Source organism: Balaenoptera musculus, chromosome 15, assembly GCF_009873245.2.
Source record: "Balaenoptera musculus isolate JJ_BM4_2016_0621 chromosome 15, mBalMus1.pri.v3, whole genome shotgun sequence".
Lineage (NCBI taxonomy): Eukaryota > Metazoa > Chordata > Mammalia > Artiodactyla > Balaenopteridae > Balaenoptera > Balaenoptera musculus.
In genome coordinates this window covers 1418661-1442695 of record NC_045799.1, presented here as the reverse complement: position 1 = coordinate 1442695, position 24035 = coordinate 1418661, and the positions used below count along the sequence as shown (strand labels likewise).

Here is a 24035-nt window from a genome sequence, read left to right as displayed (position 1 = left end):
CTGCCCCGGACCAGCTGATCTTTGGTCAGCCAGCCAGGCCCCGAGCCTATGGCCACATGGGGCAGAGCGGGGATCCCCTCCAGGGCCGCCCAAGGCGCACAGTCACCCCTTACCCCTGGTCAGCCTGCAGCCGCTGTGAAGACCCCCTCGAGGGACAGTGGAGGGAGCATGGACACCTCGTGGCCCCATCCCCCAGGAGGCCAGCCTGCTAAGAATCCAGGCGTGGCAGGGTGGGGCGGGGGGCACGGGGCGTAAGGCCCTGGGACCCTGAGACACGCCCAGTCGGAGTCCTGCCCTTCCCGGAAGGCCTGGCGTTTACGGGGAGGGGCCCAAGTCAGGCCAAGAGTGGCCTTTCCCTGGGTGTTGGGGGGGATGAGCGCCTATTCACCCACTGCCAGGCCTTGAGGTCACCTTCCCCTTTGCCCTGCCCGGTCAGGGGAGGGGCTCAAGCCTCTGGGGGGATGGACCCTACACCCGGCAGGCAATTTGGCCAACTCTCAGGCATTCCAGGGAGCCCTGGGGATCTCAGATGGCCCCTGTGCCAGGAGGGGTCTTCGTGAGAAAGGGGGGCATGGCGGCATGGGGGACCTGGGTGTGCAGTGGACGTGGACATAGGCTGCTCTGGGGGCGGCAGCATGGCCCGCACTGAAGGCCCCCGAGGAGATTAAAGCCTCCTGCCAAGCCTCCTGGGGCCCACCCCCGCCTTTCCCTGAGCGAGGCCACCAGGCTGCACCCTCCGCTGGCCAGCTCTGTCCCTCCCCCAGGTCGACGGGCCGGTCGCATTTTTCCCAGCTGAGAGCACTTGCACAAATATTGACTCGGAGATGCTAATCGGGCAGGACACGGGCAGTATGGAAACTTCCGCCCCCAGGCCGGCACGCTGGGTGTGCTCCAAGGAAGACCCTTGCCTTCTCTCCATCTGTCCACCTGGTCATCTGGCTGTCACACAGGGGCCCCGGCCCAGGCTGGAGTGACGGGAAGGCACGCGCTCAGCTCTCCCCATCTGTCCCCAACCTGGTCCTGGTTCCCGGGGCCACACAGCCACCCTGGGCGTGACCCGGGAGCGGGAGCAGACCCCTGGCCTCCCTGGACACGGCCCTCCCCATGCCACCCCTGCCCGCTCGGCTCCACTCGGCTCCACTCGGCTGCCAACGCCGGCTGACCTTTCCCGCTGCTACAGAGTTCTGTGCAAAAGGAAAAAAAGTCTTTTAAAGCAAAAGCCAAACAAAAGCCTCCTGAGTTATTTTTAAAAATCTGGCTATTCTGGGGCAGGCACGTCTCCAGGACAGCAGCCGGACCCGCCTCTCGGCCACGGCTCCCCTGACGGCCCCCACACGCAGCCTGACCTCGGAGGGCCAGGGCTCGCCGGGAGGGGACCCGCCCCGTGGCCGCTGCCTGGCGGGGGGGTGGCAGGAGGCTGCAGAGCCCTGGGGCCAGAGCTGGGGGCCCAGGGTGGGTCCCAGGCCTCAGTGGCTAGATGGCCCTGGGTGGGCATGGGGCAGTGGGACAAACACAGCAGAAGTCAGAGACCAGGGCTCAGGGTTGAGGCCCTTTCAAAATGGTGTGAAGGCTCTGAAAGTCTTGAAAGGGAAGAGGCCAGCAGAAGCTGGCAGCCACCTGGCAGGGATGCCACAGAGGCACCACACAGAGCCACACCACACACACTGGTGCCCAGAGGCAGAGGTGTGGGGAGGGGAGCGAACATGGGCGGGGCTGGAGTCAGAAAATACAGGGAGGGCTAGAGAGGAAACCGGTGCTGCAGACCCCGTGAGGGTCTCTGTAGCCCCAGGGATGGCGGTGCAGGAGGTGACCGCTGGTCGGCAGCCTCCTGGGCTCAGACACCTACGTCCCAGGGATTGGGCTGGGGCTGGAGCACCTGGGAGCACAAGGTCATCAGGGCCAGCGCACGCCCCCTCTGCCCTGGCCCATCTCAGGGCTGGGGAGCCCCAGGCCAGGCCCTGTGCCCCTGCCTGGGGAAGGAGGGGCCCAGCCCCCAACCGTTGGGCCAGGCGGCATGAATCACCAGGCAGCGTGTGACTCAGCCCTGGCCCCGCAGGAAGCGGGGCCCCGTGCCGATTCCCGGGGACGGGCCAGGGTCCCAGGCCATGGCTGGGCGGTGGCAGGAAGCCCCTCCTAGATGAGGCGTCCGGGCCGGCTCCCCACCCTCCTGGACCCCCCACCCTAGACTGCTGGGCCGGCCTTCAGGGCCCTATGTGCTGAATCCAGTTGACCCGGCACCCCCAGCTTTGGCCCTCTCTGCAGAGACCCCATCTGGAAGCCTCGATAAAGAGGAACGCCTCAGCAGGGGGGCCGGCCGGGCAGGCGTGTCTACTCAGGCCCCCAACTGGGTAAATAAGAATGGCCACCCACACGACAGGAACCTGAAAACAGGCCACATGTGGATGCAACTCCCGGAGTGGAAGAGCCACTGCTGGAAAGAAAAATAAAACGTTGAAATGTAGAGAGGGCAGGCAGAGGCCCCAGGGACCCTGACTGCGGGGCCGGGAGCCCAACACACAGGTGTGTGGAGCAGAGCAGGGGAACTTTCAGGGGCTGGGTGGGGGAAGGGCTCCGACGGCTCTGCAGGGGTTCACCAGCTAGAGTGAAGGGCAAATGCCCATGTGGCCCAGCACCTCAATGGAGCTGGGCCTGGGGGGATTCAGAGACCCCCCCCACGACCGCCCAGGGGCTGTCTTGGGCCCCCTGCCTTGAAGGGGGGTTTTTAGGCCCTGCCCCCACCCCATCCTCCCTACAGCCTGGCCCAGGTCAGGCCAGATGGTCAGTCCCAGGCCGCAGGAAGTGGAGTTTATTCCAAGGGGACCCCGACACCCAAACAGTTTAGTCTCAGGTGTGAGCTGTATGGCCAGAAACCAATGCCATGGCGTTTGTTTAAAAGCAGACAGAGGGGGCTTCCCTGGTGGCGCAGTGGTTAAGAATCTGCCTGCCAATGCAGGGGACACGGGTTCGAGCCCTGGTCTGGGAAGATCCCACATGCCGCGGAGCGGCTGGGCCCGTGAGCCACAATTACTGAGCCTGCGCGTCTGGCGCCTGTGCTCCGCAACGAGAGAGACCGCAATAGTGAGAGGCCCGCGCACCGCGATGAAGAGTGGCCCCCACTTGCCGCAACTAGAGAAAGCCCTCGCACAGAAACGAAGACCCAACACAGCCATAAATAAATAAATAAAAATTAAAAAAATAAAAAAAAAAAGCACAGGACAGAAGCCTTGGGGGCCACCAGAGCCTGGGGGAGTCAGTGTGGGGAGGCGGGGGTGTCTGTGTGTGCCCAGTGTGAGCAGACGAGTGTGCCATGATGGCCAGGGGACCAAGGACGAACGGCCCCCCGCCCCGGGCATGGGCGGCCCCTCCGGCCCGGCATCCTCCGAGCAAAGCGACAAGCAGAGAGAGGCAGGGTCTCGCGGTTCCCATGAGGAGAGGTGGGGCCTGTGCCGGCCCGAGGACCCTCGGTAGGGAGGCCTGCCTTGACACCCCGCCCTCTCCTCCGCGGGAGCCCAGCTCAAGGGGCCACCTCCGGCCCAGCCCCTGCACCTGTCCTGGCTGCTGGGCCCTGCAGCTAGAGCCTGGCCAGCCCAGCCACACTTCCTGCCGCTTCCCTCAAGCCACCCCGCTGACCGTCCTGGGGCACTAGCCACGTGGCCGAGTGCCCAGCTAGGTCTGGACAGCCAGGCCAGTGACCATGACCTCATAACCCAGCAGACTGGCAGGCATGCCAGGACCAGGAGGCCCGCCCGGGGAGCCCCGAGCAGGCCGGCTTGGAGGATGCGTGGCCCAGAACCGGGGCGGGCAGGGCGGACCTGCACGGGGCATCCCGGCCGCAAAACAGCCAGCACGTCCAGGGCCCTCGGCGCGGCGTCAAGGCCCCAGCAGGTGCTCTCTGCGCCCGCACCTAGAAGACGGAACCGAGGCACAGACGGCCTGGCCCTGCCAAGCCCGGCCTCTCCTCCACACTGGCGCTGTCTCCCCACGCGCTGGGGGGCAGCTGGCGCCCCCCTGCCTCCCCGCTGTCCCCCAGGGAGGGCAGACCCCCGACCCTGGCATTTCTAGAGTTCCCCAACCAACACTTTCTGGCCTCACACCCAACTCCCCCAGCCTACACTCCACCGCCAGCCCAGCCGGGCTCTGCATCTCACCCCCTCCACCCCCGCTGTACCCCCAACCTGGTCTCCAGGCCACTCCCCTCCAGCCCCGGCCTCTCAGGGCTGGGACAAGGGGCCGCCCCACCCAGGGCGCAAGGAGAAAACACAGCCCAGGGTCCGTCGGCAGGAGATCTGCATTCCTCACCTGCATCTGGGGAATGAGGGCTGCGGCCCGCAGGTGAGGGGCGGGGGCTGCTGGGGAGAGCCCCTCCCCATGGCCAGGCCAGGAAGCGGGTGTCTGGAGAGGGTGGGGGACGCCCCCCAGGGCCAGCCCTAGCCCTGCCCAGCTCCTTAAGACCACCGGGCTACGTGGACGGGTGAGGCTCCGCGATGGGGAGGCTGAGGCGGGCAGGACCCAGGAGAGAAGCGAGAACCCGCTGCGACCCCCGGGAGGACAGGCCACTGCTGGGACGCGGACAAGTGTCCCCTCAGTCACCAGCCGTGGAGACTTCCCGCTCTGGAGAAGCCCCTTCCGAGGCCAGCAGCCCGCAAACCTCAGACCTACAGCTCAGTTCTCTCAGGTCTGAGGGTTCCCGGACGAGACCCACATGGCGAGCAAGGCAAGAGCAAAGGCCTAGACCTCTCCGTGCCCTTCCCGCCAGGTCTCTGCTCCTGGGGCCTGATTCTCCATCTGCAAAATGGGGGGAAGAGGGTCCAACGGCCCTCACCCACCCTGGAACGGGGAAGGTCAGAACGGGATGAGGCGTGACCGGAAGAGAGCGCGAGCAGGCTGCCGAGAGGCCCCAGCACAGGCGGACGCCGCAGGGACCAGGCCCCAGCCCTGCTCCACCCCCCAGGGGCGACGAGGAGCTGCACGCAGCCCTCTCTGTCCTCCCCGGGGCAGGAAGTCCTCCTGATGCCCAGGGCCAGCTGCCCCCACCGCCCCACCCCGCCCCGCCCCGCTTTCCCGGGGCATCCGCTCCAGCTCCCAGAACAAAGGCCCCTGGCAGCCACTGCACTGGGAGTGCCCAGCCCCGCTGCCCACTCAGCCCGCTTCCTCACAGAAGCCCCAGCCCCACCCCAGGACCTGCGCCTCGAGCGACGGCCCAGCCCCAAAGCAAGGGAGCCCCCAGGGTTGAACTGGCTTAGCCAGGCCCCTCCCGCTGCTCGGCCTCTCTCCCCATCTGCCCCAGGGGTGTGCTCAGAGGGTCCCGCCCTGCCTGGGGACATCCTGTCTGACGGCGGGGCCCAGCTGCTGCCGTCACCAGACCTGGGGGCCCCTGAGGATACAGGCCCCGGGGCCCCTATGAGGGCCAGCCGGACGAGTCGGGCCCACTCCTCCGAGACGCCTCCCGCCCAGTGCTCCAGCCCGCGCCACCTCCGTCCTCCCCTACCGCCTACCCCACGTGGGGCTCCTCGGCCAACGCAGGACCTGGTCTCTGTCCCCGACCCCTGTGCGCAGGGCACCCTGAAGGGACCCAGTCATCACACAGTGGCCAAAGGAGGAAGAGGCAACAAGCTCCTTTTCCGAAAGGGAAGGTGGTGAATGCGGAAGTCTCCCCTGAAATTCCACAGTGGCTCAGAAACATGCCCCGGAAAGAGAGCTCTCTCGCCCACAGAGCTGGAAACTGGGCCCTGCCGCTCCACCCAACTCTAAAGCACACTGGTGGGCACCCCCCATGCTCACCAGCTCCCACCCCAACCAAGGCTGGCAGCCCCCTGGCCCAACCAAGATGGGGGCTTTGGGAAGTCAGTAAAGGGGGGAAGGAAGAGAGGAGGGAGGAGGGAGGGTTGAGCAGATGGAAAGAAGCGTTGGTGGATGAATGGATGTTAGGTGGATGGGCTGGTGGATGGATGAGTGGATGGGTGGGTGGCAAAAAGGAAGGAAGGATGGGGGGCAGGGAGAGAGGAAGAATGGCTAGGTGGATGGATGGGTCAATCTCCCCCCAAAACTGGGCTGGAAATGGCCCAGGCCCAGTCTACAAAGTCATTTGAGTCATTTTACACTTGCGTCATTTTACAGTCGGGGAAACCGCGGCTTGGAGGAGCAGGGTGTACATGGTGAAACCCTCTCCCCGGCCCAGGCCCCGTCTACCAAGCAGACGTGCCGCGTGCCGCCTGCCTCACTGGCCCACTTCCTACCTGTGGACACCGAGCCTCAGGGGCCACAGAGCCGGGGGAGCTGAGCGCCACCCGAGCTCCTCCTCGGCCCCAACCACTGCACCTCGGGAGGGCGCTGTGCCCACCTGCTCCGGGCCACCCTGGGGTTGTCACGGAGACCAGGCCACTGTGCCCCAGCAAGGGCCCTTGCCCTGCCCTAGTCTGGCCAGGCTTGTCCACGGGGGAGGAGGGGCGAGAAGGGCCCAGCGGCTCAGCACAAGTTCCCCCGATTGACCCTGGGGCAGGGGCAGAACCCACTTCCCCTCCCCCACCCACGGGCACCCCCCCCCACCCGTGGCAGTGCCAGAGAGAGGGGCACCCGGGGGGCACACAGGGTTGCTGAGGTCCCTCCCAGCCTCGAGGGGGAAGGAGAGCACAGGTGCGGTGAAAGCCCAGTGAGCTGAAGCGAAATCGGTCCAGCCCCACCCAGACCTGGGCCAGGCAGCACCACCAGCCCTGGAGCCGCAGGCAGGGCCCGATGGGCAGCCCCTCCCAGGGCCTAACAGATAACCCATGGCCCCCCGGAAATCCCCGGCCACTTACTGGGACTTGAACCCACACCCTCACTGCCCACCTGCCCACCAGGCCAGGCCGGCAGGCTTCCGGGCTGGGGCAAGAGGCACCCAACACTGTCCCCTGAACCTGCCCGCAGGGCCCGCCCCTCCAGCCAGGCTCACAGGAGATGCTTCACCACCTCTCCTCGAATGCCCTCAGGACGACAGCGGGATGGAGGCTCAGCAAGGAGCAGAGACCCACCAGGTCACACACCGGGACCGTGGCAAAGCCGGCCTTAACTCAGGTCCCTGGACTCGCGGTCTAGTGCTCCTTCCCTGGCCCCATGAACAGGGAAGCGGGTGGAGGTGAGGTCTAGCAGGATCGACCTTGTAGCCCAACTCCCAGGCAGGCCCAGAGCTGGCCGCTTCTGGGCTTGGCCTCATCTACCTCCCCCTCCCCCACCCCATCCAAGGAGGCATCAGGACTGTTGGCCCATTTCACAGGCCAGGATACCAAGGCCCGGCGCCTAACAATGTCACATGGGGAGGGGGACGCAGCCCAGGTCCACCAAGGGGGGCTCGTTTGTCACTGGGAAACGCCTGGCTCCCACCCCCCACCCCTGCCTGTGCAGGGGCCTGGGCGGGCACACCTAACCCCTCGGTGGCTCTGCAGCACAGGTATCCTAGGAATGTCCACTTCCTCTGGCCTCCTCTGCATTCCTGGAGCCCCTCCCACTCCCACCAGTGGAGCCCGGCTCCCTGCAGAGGAATTCCTCAGAGTAAACACCAGGGCTCACAGCATTTCAGCCCCACCTCCGTGTTGTCCCCTTAGCGCCCCTCACCCTAACTCTCCACGTGACCTCTGGTAAGCCCCCCATCCGGCACCCCTCTCTCCCTGTGCACCACGAGGATGCTGAGAAAACAAACGGAAGGTGCCCAGTGCCACGCCTCCGTCCGTATGGGCCTGCTGCCAGCAGCCCGTCTGTGCCCAGCCTCTGCCCAGCCTCCCGACCTCATTCAGGGTGGACACCTCGCCTTCTGGTCCTAGCCCCACGGTGAGCCCTTTGGCCAGGGACATAGGGGTCAGGCTGCAGCAGGCGAAAAAGGGACTCTACCTGGCCCAGGTCCAGGGTGACGTTGACCTCATTGTACTCCAGGCCGCGCGACAGTGGTGGGCTCTGCCACCAGCGTTCCGTGCCGTCAATGGCGTTGCTCACAGGGTGCGCCCTGTTGCTGTTTGCAGCCGTGCAGATGTCGCAGTACTGGCCCTGTAGGGGAGGGGGCGGTCAGATGGGACCCCTTACCCCTGGTCACCCTCCCACCCCATCACACTGGCCGCACCCCCAATCTGTGGACCCTTGTGCGCCAGTCACTCATTCACCTGGCAAATACACACTGAGAGCAAATACACATTCTCAACTTGGGATACGGTTCATGTGAGAGATGAGCACACCCATTACAGAGGAAACAGGAGAGCAAGGAGGGAGCAGGGCACCCGCTGCAGGTGGGAAAACATGGCAGGCCTCCCTGAGGAGGGGGCATCTGAGGCCTACACCATAAGGGGGGGGGGTGTGCTCCAGGCAGAGGGGCTGGCTGTGCAAAGGCCCTGGGGCAGGGAGAGCAAACAAGGAGTAAACAGCAAGAAGGCCAATGTAGCTGGAGCTGAGGGGTAAGAGCCCGGTCAAGGGGCAAGTCACACGTTTCTCGCCCACCCCCGCCCCCCAACCACCAGCCACTGCAGGGGGCTTCAGAAGGGCTCTTGCAGGATGGGGCCTGGGGGGGACCTAAAGAGGAAGGGAGGTGGGGCTACAGCCGGAAGGCCCAGGCCCGACGTGAGCCCCTCGCCACCTCCACCAGCTCATCCCCCAAACCTCCCCACCAGGCTCTCACCCAGAGCCATCTGGATTAGGGTCTCCAGAGAGGCGGAATTAAGCCATCTCGGCGGCCTGTGGGGACAGGCCCCAGAGTGGAGGCACGTGGGCAGCCAGCAGACGAGGCCTGGACCTCCTGGCTCTGCCACTTCCGAGCCCTGGGACTGGGCCAGGTCACGGCAGCGGCTGAGCCTCAGCGCCCCGGTGTGAAGAGTTGGGGCGATGCTGGCACCTGCCTCGGCCACTGTAGGATTAACGGATCCCACACGGGGCCTGGCAGCTGCTTCTGTCACGGCCCAGCCACCTGCCGGGGCCCTGTCCTCTGGGGGGAGAGGGGGCTCCCAGCATCATCCTGGCCTGCTGTCCCCGTGGGGGAGGAATAGGTGCTGAAAGCTTTGGGGGTGGGAGTAGAGGCAGAGCTGGGCCCTGGCTGCTGGCCCACTGGAGGCCCAACCTCCCACCCCAGAGGAAACCAGACCTGCTGTCCCTCTGCACACAAAGGCGGCCCTCGGAGACTTGGCATTGTTTGAGGCCCAGAGAGGCCACGTCTGGGAAATGCGGCCGCTCCACCCCTCCCAGCCTCCCAGGGGGCCAGACCTTGTCCTAGGAGTCAGAGGTGGGAGCGTGGGAGATGCCCTGCCCCACTCCCAGGCCCGGCAGCCAGAGAGCCCCCAAGCCTCCACATACGCATGGCGCGGGCACACGTGCTCCTGGCTTCCACGGTGCGCCCAGGATGGCAAGACCAGAAGGCAGCAGACCCAGGCACCGAGCCTCCCATCCAGCGGGCTCCCAGGACCCCTCGTGCTGGGTGCTTTGGCTGACCCCATCTCCACCCTGTTCCTGCCTGGGGCCTTGGCACCCTGATCTCTTGTCCTCCAGCTCAGCTGTCACCTCCTCAGCAGAGGCCCAGAGCTCCAGACCACCCAAGAGGCTGATCTGACAACCCCCGCCCCATCACTGTGCTTTATTTATTCTACCACAGGAGATGTGGAATTGTCTGGCTATTAGCAATTCTCCATTTACTGCCTCCTGGGGGGTGGGGGGAGGTGCACCTGCCTCGTTCTTAACTGCATCCCTGAGGCCACCACCCAGAGGTGCCACGCCGAGGGGCTGGAGCAATGGAGGACACCCAGAAAAGGGGCACCATCTGTGCAGGCCATACTACCAGCTCAAATGCTGAACCCCAAACTGGAACCCGGGCTCTGGCTCCCAGACCTGTGGGAGCTGCCAGAGGGAGAGCAGAGCAGGGGCTCAGAGAGGCTCAACGAGAGTGCTAAGCACATGCGTGTGGGCTGTCTGGGGCCTGGCGGAGCCGGGAGGCTTCTGAGAGGTGGTGGGTAGGGCCATCTGGCTGGGGTGGGCCTTCCAAAGAAGGCTCCCTTGGTCAAGGGTCAAGGGAGCCAAGAGACGTGTCTGCTCAGGTCCACCCAGAGAATCGGGGGAAGATGACTCTACTCCCCACGTGGCCGCAGCGGGACCGCTCAGTGACGTGGTCACTGCCGACCTCCCTGCCTGGCGGATGGGGCTGGGGAAAGCAGCCTCTCTCCGCCCCTCTGCTGCAGAGGGTCCTGCCAGGAACAGAGCGAGGAAGCAAGGAGCAGTGATAAGGACTTCCCCTCCCAGTGAGTCACCACGCTGGCAGCCGAGCCCCCGACTTCCCCTGCGGGGCTGGGGCCAGCCCAGAATTCCTCCGCTGCCCACCTGAAGTCGCAGGGCCGGACTCCCAAGGTGCCCTCTGCCTGCCCTAGCTGCCCCGATGCCCAGCATGGCTCACCCCACACCCCGGGTGGCATGCCCCCGGCCAGCTTCTGTCCTATCTCCCCCAGGGGGCCCTGGGAGCTGCTGGCCTGCAGCCTTGGGCCCACATCCTCCCTGACCCACCCACAAGCCTGGGCTCTTGGGACAGAGAGGTGCGCCCACTCAGCTCCAGTGTCCGTGGGCAAGGCCCAAACACCAACCCAGCAGGAAGGCAGGGCGGTGAGCAGATCCCATCCCCCAAGAGGACAGGGCAGAGGCTCCAGTGGGTCCAGCAACTTGACCAAGGTTGGCCTTCAGTCTTTCTGGCTGGTCTTTCTGCCCTGGCAGCCTCAGCACAGGGGTGCAATGGCTGAGCGCTAGAGTTTCAAAGAGAGGCTTCAGCTCTAACTTGCTAAACTGTGAGCTGGGAGGGCAGGGCTGAAGTTCTCACTCAGGGCCCCCTCGCTTGCAACGCACAGCCACTGCCACTTGCCAAGTGGTCACTGTGTGACGGACAGCTTCCCCGGCCCCTCAGGCCAAACTCACAACTTCGGGTGAGGCCGGCCCTCGCGTTGTTCCCATTTTACAGATGAGGAGCCTGAGGCTGGGGCGGGGGAGCCACACAGCTAAGGAGAAGGCCTTTGACCCCAGGCCACCAGCTCCTGTGCTGCTCCTTAAAGCACTAGGAGGTGGTAATAAATGGCCCCTCCCTCAAGGATCCACGCAGCTGCCCCTCCTCAAGGGCCTGGGCCAGGCAGCACAGGTGAGCAACTCGGAGCCTCTCTCCAACAGGGAGATGGCTTGGAGCCTGGGCCGATTAGCTGCGCAATCCCAGCTGAGCATCTAGGAGGGGTGGCCAGGGCTGAGCCAGGCCCTCTGAGCAGCTTTGGAGACCCCCCCCCACAAGCTCCTCCCCTCCACCTGTCCCCTTTGATGTCACCCAGAGGCACTAAGGGCCCGTAGTGGGGTCTCAGGTCGCCCCCGCTCACCCCAGCCAGATCCTAGTCTGGCTTTGGGGCTTTACAGGCCTCCGTTTCCCCACCTGAAACGTGGGCTTGAGACCTCCTGCTCAGCTGTACAGGGCTTTGAGGAGAGCATGGGTGCAGAGAAGTGTGTCCAGGAACCAGCGGGAGGTGACATTTCTGTCCCGGATGGCTCTGCTGCACCACGGCCCCCTCTCACTCCTCCCTCCCTCGGGGGGGGGGGCAAGGGGAGTGGGCAGGCAGCAGTGAAGGGGCCCCAGCTGAGGCTCCCTCATTCATCACCCACCCCATCACTCTACTCTCCAACTACCTCCTCCCTGCCCCAGCCTCTCCTACCAGGAAGGTGGCAGCAAGTCCCCGGAGGCTGAGGCTCAGGTTACAACAGCCTTGGGGCCCCCAGACCCTCCCTCAGGTCTGGCAGGGGTGGGAGGATGGGCCTGCATGGGGTGTCAGGTAGCCTCTGGAGCAGACCCTATCGCCCCAGGCAGAGCGGCGGCCGGTCAGTGTTCCCAGCCTCAGTTAAAAATCCCTCCGTTTGTCCCCCTCCCACCTTGAGGGTCCCACCGACTCCCTAGACCCGCGCGAGCGAGAGCTGTATCTGGCCCCTCCCGCCCCATCCCCGTCCCCGTCCCCGTCCCATCCCGTCGCCAGCAGGTTCCAGCCTGTCCCGGGGGAAGGCGGAGTGGTCCGCCCCCACCTCACAGGCAGCCGGCCGGGGAGGCCAAGTCCCGCCCTCGCCGGGATCCCGGGACTTGGGGCCGCCGGGGACCAGGCACCGGCCCCTCCCCTCCGGCCAGCCACCGCCGCCGAACTCGAGCGGTGCCGGCCGCGCCCGGGTCCGCTGCGTGCCGCCTTCCCGGAGGCACGCGCACTTCTCTGGCTGAGCCCGAAGGGCCGAGTTGGGGTCCCTTCCGTCCGCCGAAAGGCGGAACCGGGGCGTAGGGACGGGCGGCGGGGGCCGCGGTCCGTACCTGGTTTCTCCGCGGCCCCTGGGGCTCCTCGCCGAGTCGGGCTGGAGTTCCGGAGTCCGAGCCCAGTGCGTGCCCTGCGCCGGCGGCCCCGCCACCCCGGCCCAGCCCGCCCGACCCGCGGCCCGCGCTCACCTGGATGGTCTGGTTGGGGTCCCCGCCGGCCCCCCCCACCAACTTGCAGTAGAGGTCCTCGGTGGGGCGCGGGGCGCTGCGCGCCGGGGCCTCCTCGCCGCAGGTGGCGGAGGCGGCGATGCGGGCGCCCTCCGCCAGGTTGAAGTAGGGCGGGTGCAGGCTGAAGCTGCCGCCCGCTGCCGCCCGCGCCCGCACCGCGCCCAGCAGCGCCAGCCCGGCCAGCAGCAGCGGCGCTGGGCCCCGGGAACCGCGGGGCCGCGCGCCCGGCTTCGCCATCTTCCAGCTCCGGGGACGGAGGGCGAGGCTGCAGCCTGGCGGGTCTGCAGCGCGGCGCCCGGCCCGGCTCGGCTCGCTCCGCCTGCGGACGTCAGGCCCCGCCCCGGCCCGCCTGGGCGCCCGAGCCCCGCGCCCCGGGGAGGGGGCGGGGGAGGCCGGGGGGAGGGGCGGCCGGCCGCCTTAACCCTTGGGACCCCGGCCCGGCCGGCTTCTCGGAAGGGACACCTGCTGGCCTCGGGCCGGGCCGTGGGAACGCGACGCCGCGGCGGCCCCCGGGGCGTGGCTCCCGGTCCAAAGCAGCCCCCTCGCGCCCTCGGGCACCCAGGCCCCGGGCGCGCCGGCCCGCTCTTCCCCGTCCAGCGGCTCCGCTCTTTGTTTCCCTAACTTCGGGCACCTCTCGGCGGCCGAGCGCCCCCGGCTGCCCCGGGTCTGGCGCCGCGGCCGGGAGTCAGGCACGCTCGCCCCGGGTCCAGCCCCCGGCATCTGCCCCATCCACGGCCCGGCCCGGCCCCACCCGCAACCCCAGAACTGGCAGAGCGACCCGAGCGACCGCAGCCTGGGAGCCCTGTCGCTGGGGTCCCCCCGGGATTGAGGGGGTGAACTCCGGAGCGCAGCGCAGCCTCGCCGCCTCTCCCCGGCCGGTTTTTGGTTTTTCACCCCTCATACTGGCCCCCATATCTGCCCCATCCAGCAGGTGTGTGGGAAAGTGCTCTCTGTCAGCTGTGAGTGGCGGTGGTAGCGGGGGAATCCGATCTGCAGAGGGACAGGGAGACCCCCTGGGGGGGCCATGTCAGCTTCCATCCCACCTGACTCCCACCTACCCAGGGTTTGGCTTAAAAATACTCTAAAATAGGGAAGTGGGTGAGGAGGGACTGGACCCATGGGGCCCCCTGCAGTGAAGGGAGGATACTCAGGGCTCCGCCGGTGCCAGGAAGATTGCCTGTGAAGGAGGACATCGATTGCCTGTGAAGGAGGACACCTGCGGGGGCTGGGGCCGCAGGGCCAGGTGTGCGCTAACCCTTGTGCCTGGGGGGGTCCCTGCTTTGGGGCACTGTGGACCCCACCATCTCTGTCTGCCAGTCGAACCCTCCTGCTCAGGGCAGGCACTCAAGGACACTGGGGAAATGGGATTGGACGTAGAGGCCTGAGCTCAGGATTGTGTCCCAGCTGATTCTGCGTTTGGGTGGCTTCGGCCACTGGGTCTCCTCCCCTCCAGCTCCTGGCCCAAATTGGCCTCAAGGGAAGCCCTGATGGGGTAGGCACAGCTGCCAGGCTGGCAGCTCCCCCCGGGCTGTGAGCCAGGCCAGCTGGGTGTCTGTCCCACTTGAGACCCCCTGGACAGTCCTGGGGAGCCAAGTATATGTGTGGGGTGGCAGCCAGCTGGTCCTGGTGGGAGTTCTGCCCCAGCAGCTGTTCCCGGAAGGTTGCGCCACTAGCCACATCTTCCTGGCTGTCCCTGGCCTCCTGCGAATCCGAATCCCAAGGGGCTGGACTGCTGCTTCTCTAGGAGTTGAGAAATACGCAGCAGGATGACCCCCCCTCCCCTCTCCCCTCCCCCCTCCCCCCTCCCCCCTCTCCCCTCTCCCCTCCCCCCTCTCCCCTCCCCCTCCCCCCCTCCCCTCTCCCCTCTCTCCTCTCCCCTCCCCTCTCCCTTCTCCCCTCCCCTCTCTCCTCTCCCCTCCCCTCTCCCCCCTCCTCTCCCTCTGCTCCTGGGCAATTCTGTAACTCCACCTGGGGGAGGGGGAGGAGAGGTGGTTCCCTGCTGGAGAGGCTCTGGGTGGGGGAGGGGCTGGCCTAGATGGTGGGGGAGGGGCGACAGGCCATGCTGGAATCCTGAGTCCCCCACGCAGACGGGCCAGCTCACCAGCTAATTTATGATCCCGTGGGAGGAGCAGCCGGAGAGCCGCCTCTGGGCAGTAGCAGGGTTTCCAGATGGGGGATTTGACCTGCCCCCGCCCCACCCTCCCTACTGCCCAGAGGTCCCCTGTCACACACATCACAGCAGTGCACTCTGGCCCCCAGCACCCCCTTGACAGCTGGGGACCTGTCAGCCTGGGGACTGGGGCTGGCAACCTCCCACCCTCCACCCCCCCACCCCCAGGTCGGCTTCCCAACCCCCGTGGAGGGACCAGCGGGCAGAGGTGAGGGGCGGGAGCCCTCTGAGCCTCTAGGGACCAGGCCTCCACCGTCGAGGGCGCAGAGCAGGCGGGAGGAAGGGGCTGCTGCCCGAGAATGCGCTGAGTCAGCCTGAGCGCCCAGCACAAGGAGGGTTAATCCTGGGCGAGCTGCTTCCTGGCAGACAGCTGCCCCAGAGCAACTGGTGGCCCGGGCCTGGGGGGAGGGGGTGGGTGAAGTGGGCAGAGGAGAATGTGGTGAAAGGGGCTGGGTGAGGTGCCCACTCTGCCCCCACCTTGGGCCAGCTTATGTGTCCCAGCTGGGGCAGGAGTGGGCGGCATGGTGGATGGAGGTGTTATTCCAATCGGGCTACACACTGACCTCTTGGCAGGTGGTGGTTCAAGGGGAAGGTCGTCAGCGAGGCTGGAGGGGGAGACCCATTTCCCACGTCACATTTCCAGCCAGTCACTTCCAAATGGCCTAGCGAGTGCGTCTCCCATCTTGCTCTGACTCCTGGGCTACCCAGCTGCCTTTCCTATTTATGAATTAGGAAACTGGGGGTCAGTTTCCAAGGTCCGGGGGTCAGTCAAGAGCCTGTGGTTAGCAAGGGAGAGGGAGTTGGACTGGCATTCATTTCCTCCTCCCGCACGTGTTGGGCACCTTTTGGGTATGGGTCCCTGATGTAGTGCCCCCCGCCCCCAAGCAGGCTGTCCCAGCCTTCTGTCCTAAATCCAGGAGAGGGATGCTCAGTCCTGGGAGGTGGGAGGTGGGTAGTGGGTGGGATCAGCTCATGGGGGAGGGCCATGGAGGCAGCCTGACCGCCTCTGTCCTACTAGGCTCTGGACATGCCCCACGGGCGGACCCCAGACCCAGAGCCCCTCCCCACCCAGCCCCAGGGTAACAGGAGCCCCAGGACCTGTGGGAGGTCGGGCACAGGTGGCAGCAGAAGAGGTGCTCCTGGACCTAGGTAGGGGGTCTGGCCAATTCCCCCTGAGCCCAGGGATATGGCCTCTGCGGTGTGGCCTGGGCCAGGGGAGCCTGCCCTCAGGACAGCGGCCCTCACCTGAGCCGCTGCCCCGACTCCTACGGCATCCCCAGGAGCCCCTGCTCAGCCCCATCTGCGGGGCAGCTGTGGGGACCAGCAGGCCAGGTCATGGGCACACCTGCCTCAGCCCTAACTGTAACCTCTCTCGGGGAGCAGCTGCGTGGGGCACCCCTCGCTGCACTCAAGCCTCATCTTCGTGTCACAATCATAACCGATGGCTGTGCCTGACTGCCTGTCCCGGAGCCCGCTCTCTTGGGAGAAGCTGCACCGTGGAAGTGGGTCCGTGCAGCCACGTGGGAGGAAGAAGCCCCGAGCTCTCTGCTCGTGACTGGGAGGGTTTGTCTCAGCAGGAAGAGGTTTCAGGAGAAGCTAGGCTGTGGTTTGGAATATCTGAGGCTGCATTCCCTCCCCCAGGGCTGCTCTGATACCTTCCAGGGAGCCCAGCTGGTGAGAACGTGTCCCCCCATCCGTCCATCCACGGGGCAGGCGGCAAGGCTGATGCTGGGGGCCCTGGCAGCCCCGGTCTAGCCCAGTCCTGCGGAGGGGAGGACGCAGCCCAGCTGGGCGCCCTGAGGACTCACAGCTGAGAGGAGGGCTCATTAGAAGGTTGTAAACCCAGCAGGTCTGGGGCCGGGAGAGCTCCCGGGCCTCTGGGCCATTGCTCAGCCCAGAACCCTCCCCGGCCTTGGGCTGGCACGTCCCCTGGAAGGGCTGGAGGCCGGGGGGCAGAGGACAGGCCTCGATGAGCTGAACGCGCACCAGAAAGCTGGGGCCAGGCCGGAGCGCCAGCATTCCCGGCTGAGGAGGGTCCGGGGACAGGCCCCTTGATGCTCCTGAAGGAGCAGTGTCTCCCCGCTGCCTGTGGCCCCAGCTGGGCCACCTCTGGGCTCTTCCAGGCCTCTAGGGCATGAGCTCTGGGGAAGCTTGGAGGCCACCAGACTTTGGGTTGACACCAACAAGGAATGGATGCTTTTGACCCCCATGCTGCCCAGCCAAGGGCCCCCCTCTGGGAGCCTTCTGAGCCTGGAGCTCCGGAGGGTCCACCTCTGCCTGCTGTGTGCCCAGCTCACAGGCCAGTCCCCAGGGTGCCCACTGCAGGCCTGAGCCTCGGGTGTCCTGATGGGGGGACTGCATCCTGGAGGGGGCACAGACAGGCTTAGGTGTGCCCAGTGTCATGAGACCCAGGCTGGCCAGCCCCCCGGGTCCTGGGCTCTCCACGGAGGTTCCCCAAAGCTCCTGTCTCCCACTCAGCTCACCTCCTTCCCAACTGGTGTCCTAGACAGGCAGGCCTGGCCCTATAAAAAGCACATGAACCCAGGATGCTTAGAAACGTAGGGCCTCGTGGCTCCCCCCTGGGGTGGTCAGCGTGCTGTCAGTGAGCAGAGAGCCCTGACGGGGCTCCCGCTGAGCGTAGGGGAACCCCCGCCCCGCCGACATGGGGACGCCAGGCTTTGTGAAGTACACCACAAGCTGGAAGGAACCGGCCAGTCACCTTGTGGGCTGGAACCCTTGCGGTAACAGCTACGGGTGCTGGGTGCCTGCTGGGGCTGGGCGCTGGCTGGCACACGTGCCTCCCCCTGCCTCCTCCTTGGCCAAACTTGCTTCTGCTTGTTTTAGGGTAAGAGCCAGACCCCTTACCGCAGCTCCCCGGGCCCTGTGGGGCCTCCCGACTACGCCCCGCCTGTCTGGCCAGTCGGTAGAGCCTCCAGCCTTCCCTCCCCCTCTGTCTCATGGGGACTTTGGCCTTATTCCCTCTGCCCAGGACACAACAGAGCCCCTGCCCCTTTGTTTGACCACCTGGGCCTCTAGGCACTGCCCCAGAGAGCCATCAGGTATGCGCCTGGCCTGCTTTCTCAGGTGCATTCATTTTATTAAATCCAATCCCACCTGTGTCCTGCCTTTCCCTAGCCCCAGGCCTGGCGAAGAGGAGGTGCCCAGAGACTGCCCACTGCTTGAGGGAATGGCCTCTGGGGTTTACCCCCCGCAGGTCTGTCCAGGCTGTGAAGGGCCCTGTGAATTTGGGAGGCGTTTGGAGGAAGCCTCGGGTTCCCAGGAGAAGCCTCCCGGCTGTGCCCCAGGGCCCCTTCCCAGCCCAGGGTCTGTGAGCTGGAAGGAGAGGCAGCGCCTGCTGGGGAAGGAGGTGTAGGGAGGGGCTGCCGAGTGTGATGCGCCCAGGTGTCTGCAGCCCTGCAAGACATCACTCCCCTCCCCGGCTCACCGGACACCCCCAACCCAGCCCTGGGCTTGAGGGGCAAAGCTCAGCAGCAAATCTCAGGCCCCAGCCTCAGTGGAGGGGGTGGGCCGGGGAGGGGGCCCTAGGAACCCCCGGGGAGGGGGCCTGGGACCTCCCTGGAGATCCAACCATCTCCAGAGAGCAAAGGGAGAGGCTGGTTCAGGAGGTTGCTCTTAGGACCCCAGACCCAGGCACCTCGCTTGAGGAAGGACACCATCAGGGCACCGCCCAGCACCTTGCTGGGGTGAGAAATTGGGGGTCCGGGCTTCCTGATCCCAGATGTGTGGTGGGGAGCACGTGGGGGGACCCCGGAATACGGTAACGACAGATTGCATCAATCACGGCATCCTCCACACGGGACTGCAGCGTCCACATCGGAAACCCATGGGGCCGACATTTCTGCAGTGTCATTTTTTATCCTACTTGACCTTTGGCCCCTAGTACTCCCCCGCCCCCATGCTCACCACCTCCCTGCTCTGTACTCCGGACTGGGCAGCCCTCGGGGGGAAACAGGTGAGGGGCGGCGGTGGGGGGGGTGCCCAGCACAGAGGGAGGGGGTGGCACCTGCAGGCCTGGGCCGCCACTGCCCTCCTCCTTCACAGGACCCATCTCCAGCAGGCCCCTCCCCTGCCTCGGTCCCTGGGGCCTGGCCAAATGGTTCCCGCGGGGTGAAGGCTCTGCAGCTTCTCCAAGAGGTGCCCACAGACGGCCTTATATGGCCAGGAGGACTCACTGCCCAGGCGGAATCTGATCCCATGGGAAGGGCAGGGGTGCGGGGCTGTGCCCTGGGCCAGAGCAGGCCCACCACGGGGAGTGGCTCGAATGGCCGCAGCCTCCTGGGCCCACAGTCCCAAAAGGGAGCCACATGAGTCCGACCCCCTCGCCAACTTTGGGACATCTGGTTGGGGGCCCTGTGATGAACCATGGGGGCTTTGCCGCCCCGGCAAGAGCTGTGAGATTGGAGGGCAGCCTGCCCCGCCAGGCACCACCCAAACCGCACCAGGTACGGCCCTCTCCCTGCCCTTGGGGCTTAAGGCCAGCAGCCCCTGCTCTGCCCTTGACCAGCCAGGCCACTGGCCCTCAGCAAGTGGCCTCCTCCTCCCGCCCCGGCCCCAGCGGCCCCCCGCCACCCAGAGCAGCACCGGGGTCCCCGCGCCGCACCCGGGCCCCCGCTGGGACTCAACCTCCCTGCCTTGACTCCGCTCCCCAGCCCTCCTCCTCTCCCTCCACCACCCCTACCTCTCTCTCTTCTGACTCTCTCCTCTGGGCTTCTCATTCTCTGGCTACCCTCTCTCCGTCTCTGTCCGTCTGTCTCCCTGCCTCTGTCCGTCTGTCTGGGTCTCTCGGTGTCTCTGTCTCTCTTCCTGCCATCTGCTGCCCTAGATCTGCTGAGCTCCGCTACTCTGGGCAGCCCGAGGGCACCCCTCCCCCGTGTCTCCTGGGGCCTTTGGAGAAGGATTTGCAGCAGCAGTGGTGGCAGAGCCACTGTCTGCCTGCCAGGCCTGTCTGCCCACCTGGGAAGCTCTGGCCGCAGGGTCCTGGTGGCCCTTGCGGGCCGGGCCGGGGAGGACACAGCTCTCCTGGGCTCCTGAGCTGCCACACGGCCCTGGGACACGGCAAGCGGAGGTGGAGTCTACCTCGTCCAGGGGGCACCACGGTCCACTGCCTGCACGTCAGGGCTGTGGCCCGGGGAGGCCCCAGGCCACGGGCAGAGGGGGACAAGGGCCCACATGGCGCTGGGTGTAGCCACTCCTCAGACCAGCGTGGGAGGGCAGGGACTCTTGTCACCCGGCTGTTCAGGTGAGCAGAGGAGGCGGGGTGGGCCCAGACCACCCTCTGTGCCTCCCCTGAGCCAAAGGCCCGAGGACAGCGTGGCGGCCCCTGGCCCTTGCCATGTGCGCGCACCTTGCCGGCAGGCTCTCGGGGAAACTGAGGTTCGGGTGGTGCTGTGGCCCAGGAAGGTGAGGCAACAGGGTGAGGGGTCGACAGCTGTCTGTCTGTCCAGGATGTGCTCCAAGGGGATGCAGTGGAAGGGCAAGGGCTGCCAGGCCAGCGGGGCTGGGTTGGGGCAGGAGGCCTGGGGCAGCACCTGCCCTGTCCGTCCTCTGTGGTCCAGATTGGCACGTCCCCCGGGCTGGCGGGAGCCCGCGACATCTCCCCCAGCGCCGAGCGGGAGGGGGTGAGGTGGGGCCCCGGGGAGCCCTGGCCTGGACGCTGCCCGGGGGTTGAGAACCACCCACTCTGGGGCCCCCAGCTGTGACAAGGGGTCCCTCCTCTCTCCGTCACCTCAGGTGACTTTTCAGAGGCAAACTGCCCTGTTGTGCCTCTGCTGGAGACTCTCCAGTGCCCCCTCCGCCCCTGCAGCTTCCAGGGCGTCCAGCTGCCCCTCGCCCCCTTGCTGCCCCTCGCCCCCTTGTTGCCCCCAGCGTTCCAGCCTCACTGGCCTCCTTACAAAGTCTAAGTGCCCCCTCGCATCACAGGACCTTTGCACGAGCCACACCTTCCACCAGGAATCTTCTCCCACCCAGCTCTGGGCCACCCTACAGAGCCCAGCTCCGGGGGTACATTCTTCCTTCCTTCATTCAACGACTATTTAATATTTTTATTTCATTTCATTATCTTATTATTTACCTTATGTCCCGAGCCCCGTGCCGAGCAGGTGCTGGGCAGTTGTGGCTGGATGCTGGGACACCTGTGCCCCGTCGCCTTCACACTGGCCTGGAGGCCCCGGGTGGGAGAGGGCAGGCCGACGGGGAGAGGGCTCAGCGCCCAGGCCCCTGCTTCTCTCGTGCGGCCTGAGAGCCACAGCGCAGAGTAAAAGCATCAGACAGTAACAAGTGTGGGCCAGGATGAAGGGAGTCGGGTCCCCTACGCTGCCGGCGGGGACGCAGACGGAGCACCTGCGGACCTAGTGTGGTGCTTCCTGAGAGGAAACACAGCGTCCCTGCGGGTCCACACCCCCACTTCTGGGGGTGCATCCACACCGATCCCGTGCACGATCGTCTGTGGCGGCACTTTCCATAGCAGCCAAAAGGCGGAAGCAGCCCAGATGCCCATCAGTGGGTGAGCGGGAGTGAGGTGGTCCACACCCGCTGCAACTCCGAGCCTGGCAGGCGGTCTCTTTGAAGAAGCCGCTGGAACCAGGAGCCGGCAGTTTGGGGTGCGCCTGGGCCACGAGGCTCGGCTGAGCGGGCAGAGCGCAGCGGAGGCGGGAGTGGGTGACGGCAGGTGGAGATGGCGGAGGCAGGGCTGCCTCTGGGTGCCGGGCCGCTCCCACCACACAGCCAGATGGTCCCGTGCTTCCCGTGAGCGCCGGGGAGGCGCAGGCCCGTGTTTAGGGCTGCGGGGAGCCCAAGACACTCAACCCTAAACGGGAGACTGACTCACCCTGTCTGCCCCGAGAGTCCACGGGGCCCTGGGTCACACGCGGCCCTGGGTCACACGCGGCTCAGCCTGCAGGCTCGTGCCTCAGGGCCTGACCGCGAAACCCGCCAAGTACTGGGGTTCCCCCAGGGCCACCAGTGCTTCAGATGCAAGTGACACCCAACCACCTCCGTCTCCTGTCACCCCAATTTCATAAAAGGAGGGCTTGAGAGTATGGAAAGGTGGGGCCGCAGAGGGACCACCGGTTGGGCCCCCATCCTGACCGCCCAGGGCTCCGTTCTGGCTGGCGGGGAAGAGGCGGTGGGCCAGCTGAGGCGGTCCCCTCCAGGACCCCCGCTGGGGCCTCCCCTGCCCGTGTGGAGAGGTAGGGACGGCGGGCGGGCTCAGCTCCAGGCCCCTGTTTGCCTCAAGTTTCAACATTTACAAAACACTGGTCCTCGGCTCCTCTGGGGAGACGTTGCCTAGAGGAATGTAAACACGTGGGACTTGGAAGGCTCGTGAGCACGGCAGTGGTAGGGTCTCCGGAGAGCCCAGTCTCCTTCTCAGAGGGGCCCTGGGGGGGTCTGTGGCTGGGTTTCCCCGCGGGGGTGGTAGTGAGGGAGGTGAAGCCTGGGCGTTGAGAGTCCTCCCCTCCCTCGGAGCCCGGTCTCCTGTTGCCTCCGTGCTCCGTCCGGGGCTTGCTGCGTGATCTCAGGTCAGAGGCGCAACCTCTCTGGGCCCGAGCCGATGGGGCTGATCGTGTTCGCCTGCCTGTCTTTGGCCCCAGTCCCTCAGCGCCACCATGTCTCTGTGTCACACACCCAGTGGGGCTTTAGGGAGCTGCCGTTTCTGGTGCCCTTGCGCTGGCGCTGGGCGGGCGCCTGATCTGATGCTCACAAAAGCCCATTTTACAGACAGGAGACCGGGGGTCAGAGGGGCTATGTGGACGCTGCCTGTCACCAGCGCTGTGACCCTGAGGCACTGTGCGACCCAGCCCGCTGGTCAGGGGTCAGGAGGCTGCCGGGTTGGTCAGTCCTGACCTTATCTGCAAGGTGCTCAGTCCCCGTCCCGAGGGCTTGCTCCTGGCTGGACATGTGCCCACATGCTCTGTAGCAACAGCTGACCCCAGGCATCCTCAGCGAGGCCCCAGCCCCGGGAAGCCGAGTGGGGCAGAGCCTGCCAGGAGGCTGTCTGGGCCCTGCAGGAGGCTGGCACGGGCTGCCTTCAGGGCCTCCTGTATCTCCACCGGAATGCACCGAGCCCCCATCCCCTGCCCGCCCAGGGGGAGGAATGTGGCTGAGGTTACGGGGAGCAGGGAGCCTGGGGGGGGGGGTTGGTAAGAGGCCTCCCTCCGCCTTCTGGAATCCCAGGCCTGGCACCAGGTCCCCGCCTGCCTCTCCCTGCCCCCACTGCAGAGCGAGCCCCTGGTCTTCCTCTCCGCAGGCTGCAGGGGCTCTGGGGTGACCAGTGTGAAGGGGTGGCACCTCCCAGGGCTGGTCCCTGCGTGACAGCGTCCCTTCCTCAGAGAGGCCTTCCCTGACCACCCGACCTACGGCCCCCTCAGACGGGCCGTTGCCCTTCAGAGCCCTGCACCACGCCCCGCTGGCATCCTGGGCCGGACGCCTCCCCGCAGGGCCTCCTGGGCACCGTGGGGTGTTGAGCGGCATCCCTGGTCTCCACCCACGAGTGGCCAGTAGCACCCTCCCCTCCCCCAGGCATGACAGTCAGCCAGACAGTCAGTATGTCCTGGGGGAGCCGTCCCTGGATGAGACCCACTGCCCCAGACCTTCCCGAGATGAGGCGCTTACTGTCGTCTCCCCCAGGCCAGGAGCTCCCTGAGGACGGGGATCGCCCGTCCTGCCCGGGGGCCAGGACAGCCACCTGCGCGAGGTCACAGCAGGTGGGGGGCGGCACCTCCTGGCTGGGCCCTGCTGGACATCCCGGGGCCTCAGAGTCCCAGAGCGCCTGTGGAGCTGGGCGGGGAGCGGAGAAGCTGCCCAGAGCCCAGAGGAGCTGTGGGGCCGGGCTGTGCCAGACAAGCCCGGGCCGGGCCCGCTCATGCGGGGCAGGAATCTGGATTCCGTCACTCTCCACCTGGGCTTTCCAGGCCCAGCAAACCTCTGTCCCTGGGCGTGTTTCTGCAGCGGCTGACACGCTCGGCTGCCTGGTGCTCAGAGGCTGGGCTGGGCCCCACACGCACCCCTGTCCACCCGGGCCCCCTGCTGGGCGTCCCCGGGGCAGAGCAGGGAGGTGAAGGGCCTCCAAACTGCCGCCTCTGAGTGCACTGTGCCTGAAAGCCCATCATTAACCCTCCTTAGGGCTCAGCTTGGGGCGGGGGGGGGGGGGGGTCACGTGGGGGTCCTCTCCGCCGGCACAAGGGCCCGTCCTGGCTGCGCTGCGTCCCACCCCTCCACCCCCAGAGCCCAAGGCTGGGTTCAAGCCCTGCCCTGAATCCTGGCTCCGTGACTCTGGGGGAGCCACTTCCTCTCCCTTGGCCTCAGTTTCCTGCGCTCTACATGCTGCCGGTTCCTCCCAGGGCAGGAAGAGCCGGTCCAAGGTCA

At 66.4% G+C, this 24035-nt stretch overlaps 1 protein-coding gene and 1 long non-coding RNA gene across 4 annotated transcripts in view; both read right to left on the bottom strand.

Annotated features, from left to right (window-relative positions):
* Positions 1-12755, bottom strand: part of LAMA5 (laminin subunit alpha 5) — a 52894-nt gene extending 40139 nt beyond the window's left edge. For all 3 annotated transcript variants that reach the window (XR_005016435.1, XM_036825571.1, XM_036825570.1), the window contains exons 1-2: positions 12443-12755; positions 7864-8016 (exon numbers count right to left, since the gene is read on the bottom strand). Coding sequence is in view for 2 of the 3 variants with exons in the window: in XM_036825571.1 (XP_036681466.1) it covers positions 7864-8016; positions 12443-12718 (429 nt within the window). In the remaining variant the exon portion in view is untranslated. The remainder of the gene's footprint in view (positions 1-7863; positions 8017-12442) is intronic.
* A 945-nt stretch (positions 12756-13700) lies between these two features.
* Positions 13701-19708, bottom strand: LOC118881111. The gene is made up of 3 exons (XR_005016436.1): positions 19626-19708; positions 15215-15368; positions 13701-14221 (listed from the first exon to the last, which is right to left on the bottom strand). It is a non-coding gene; the product is annotated as an uncharacterized LOC118881111 (long non-coding RNA).
* Positions 19709-24035: the final 4327 nt, after the last annotated feature.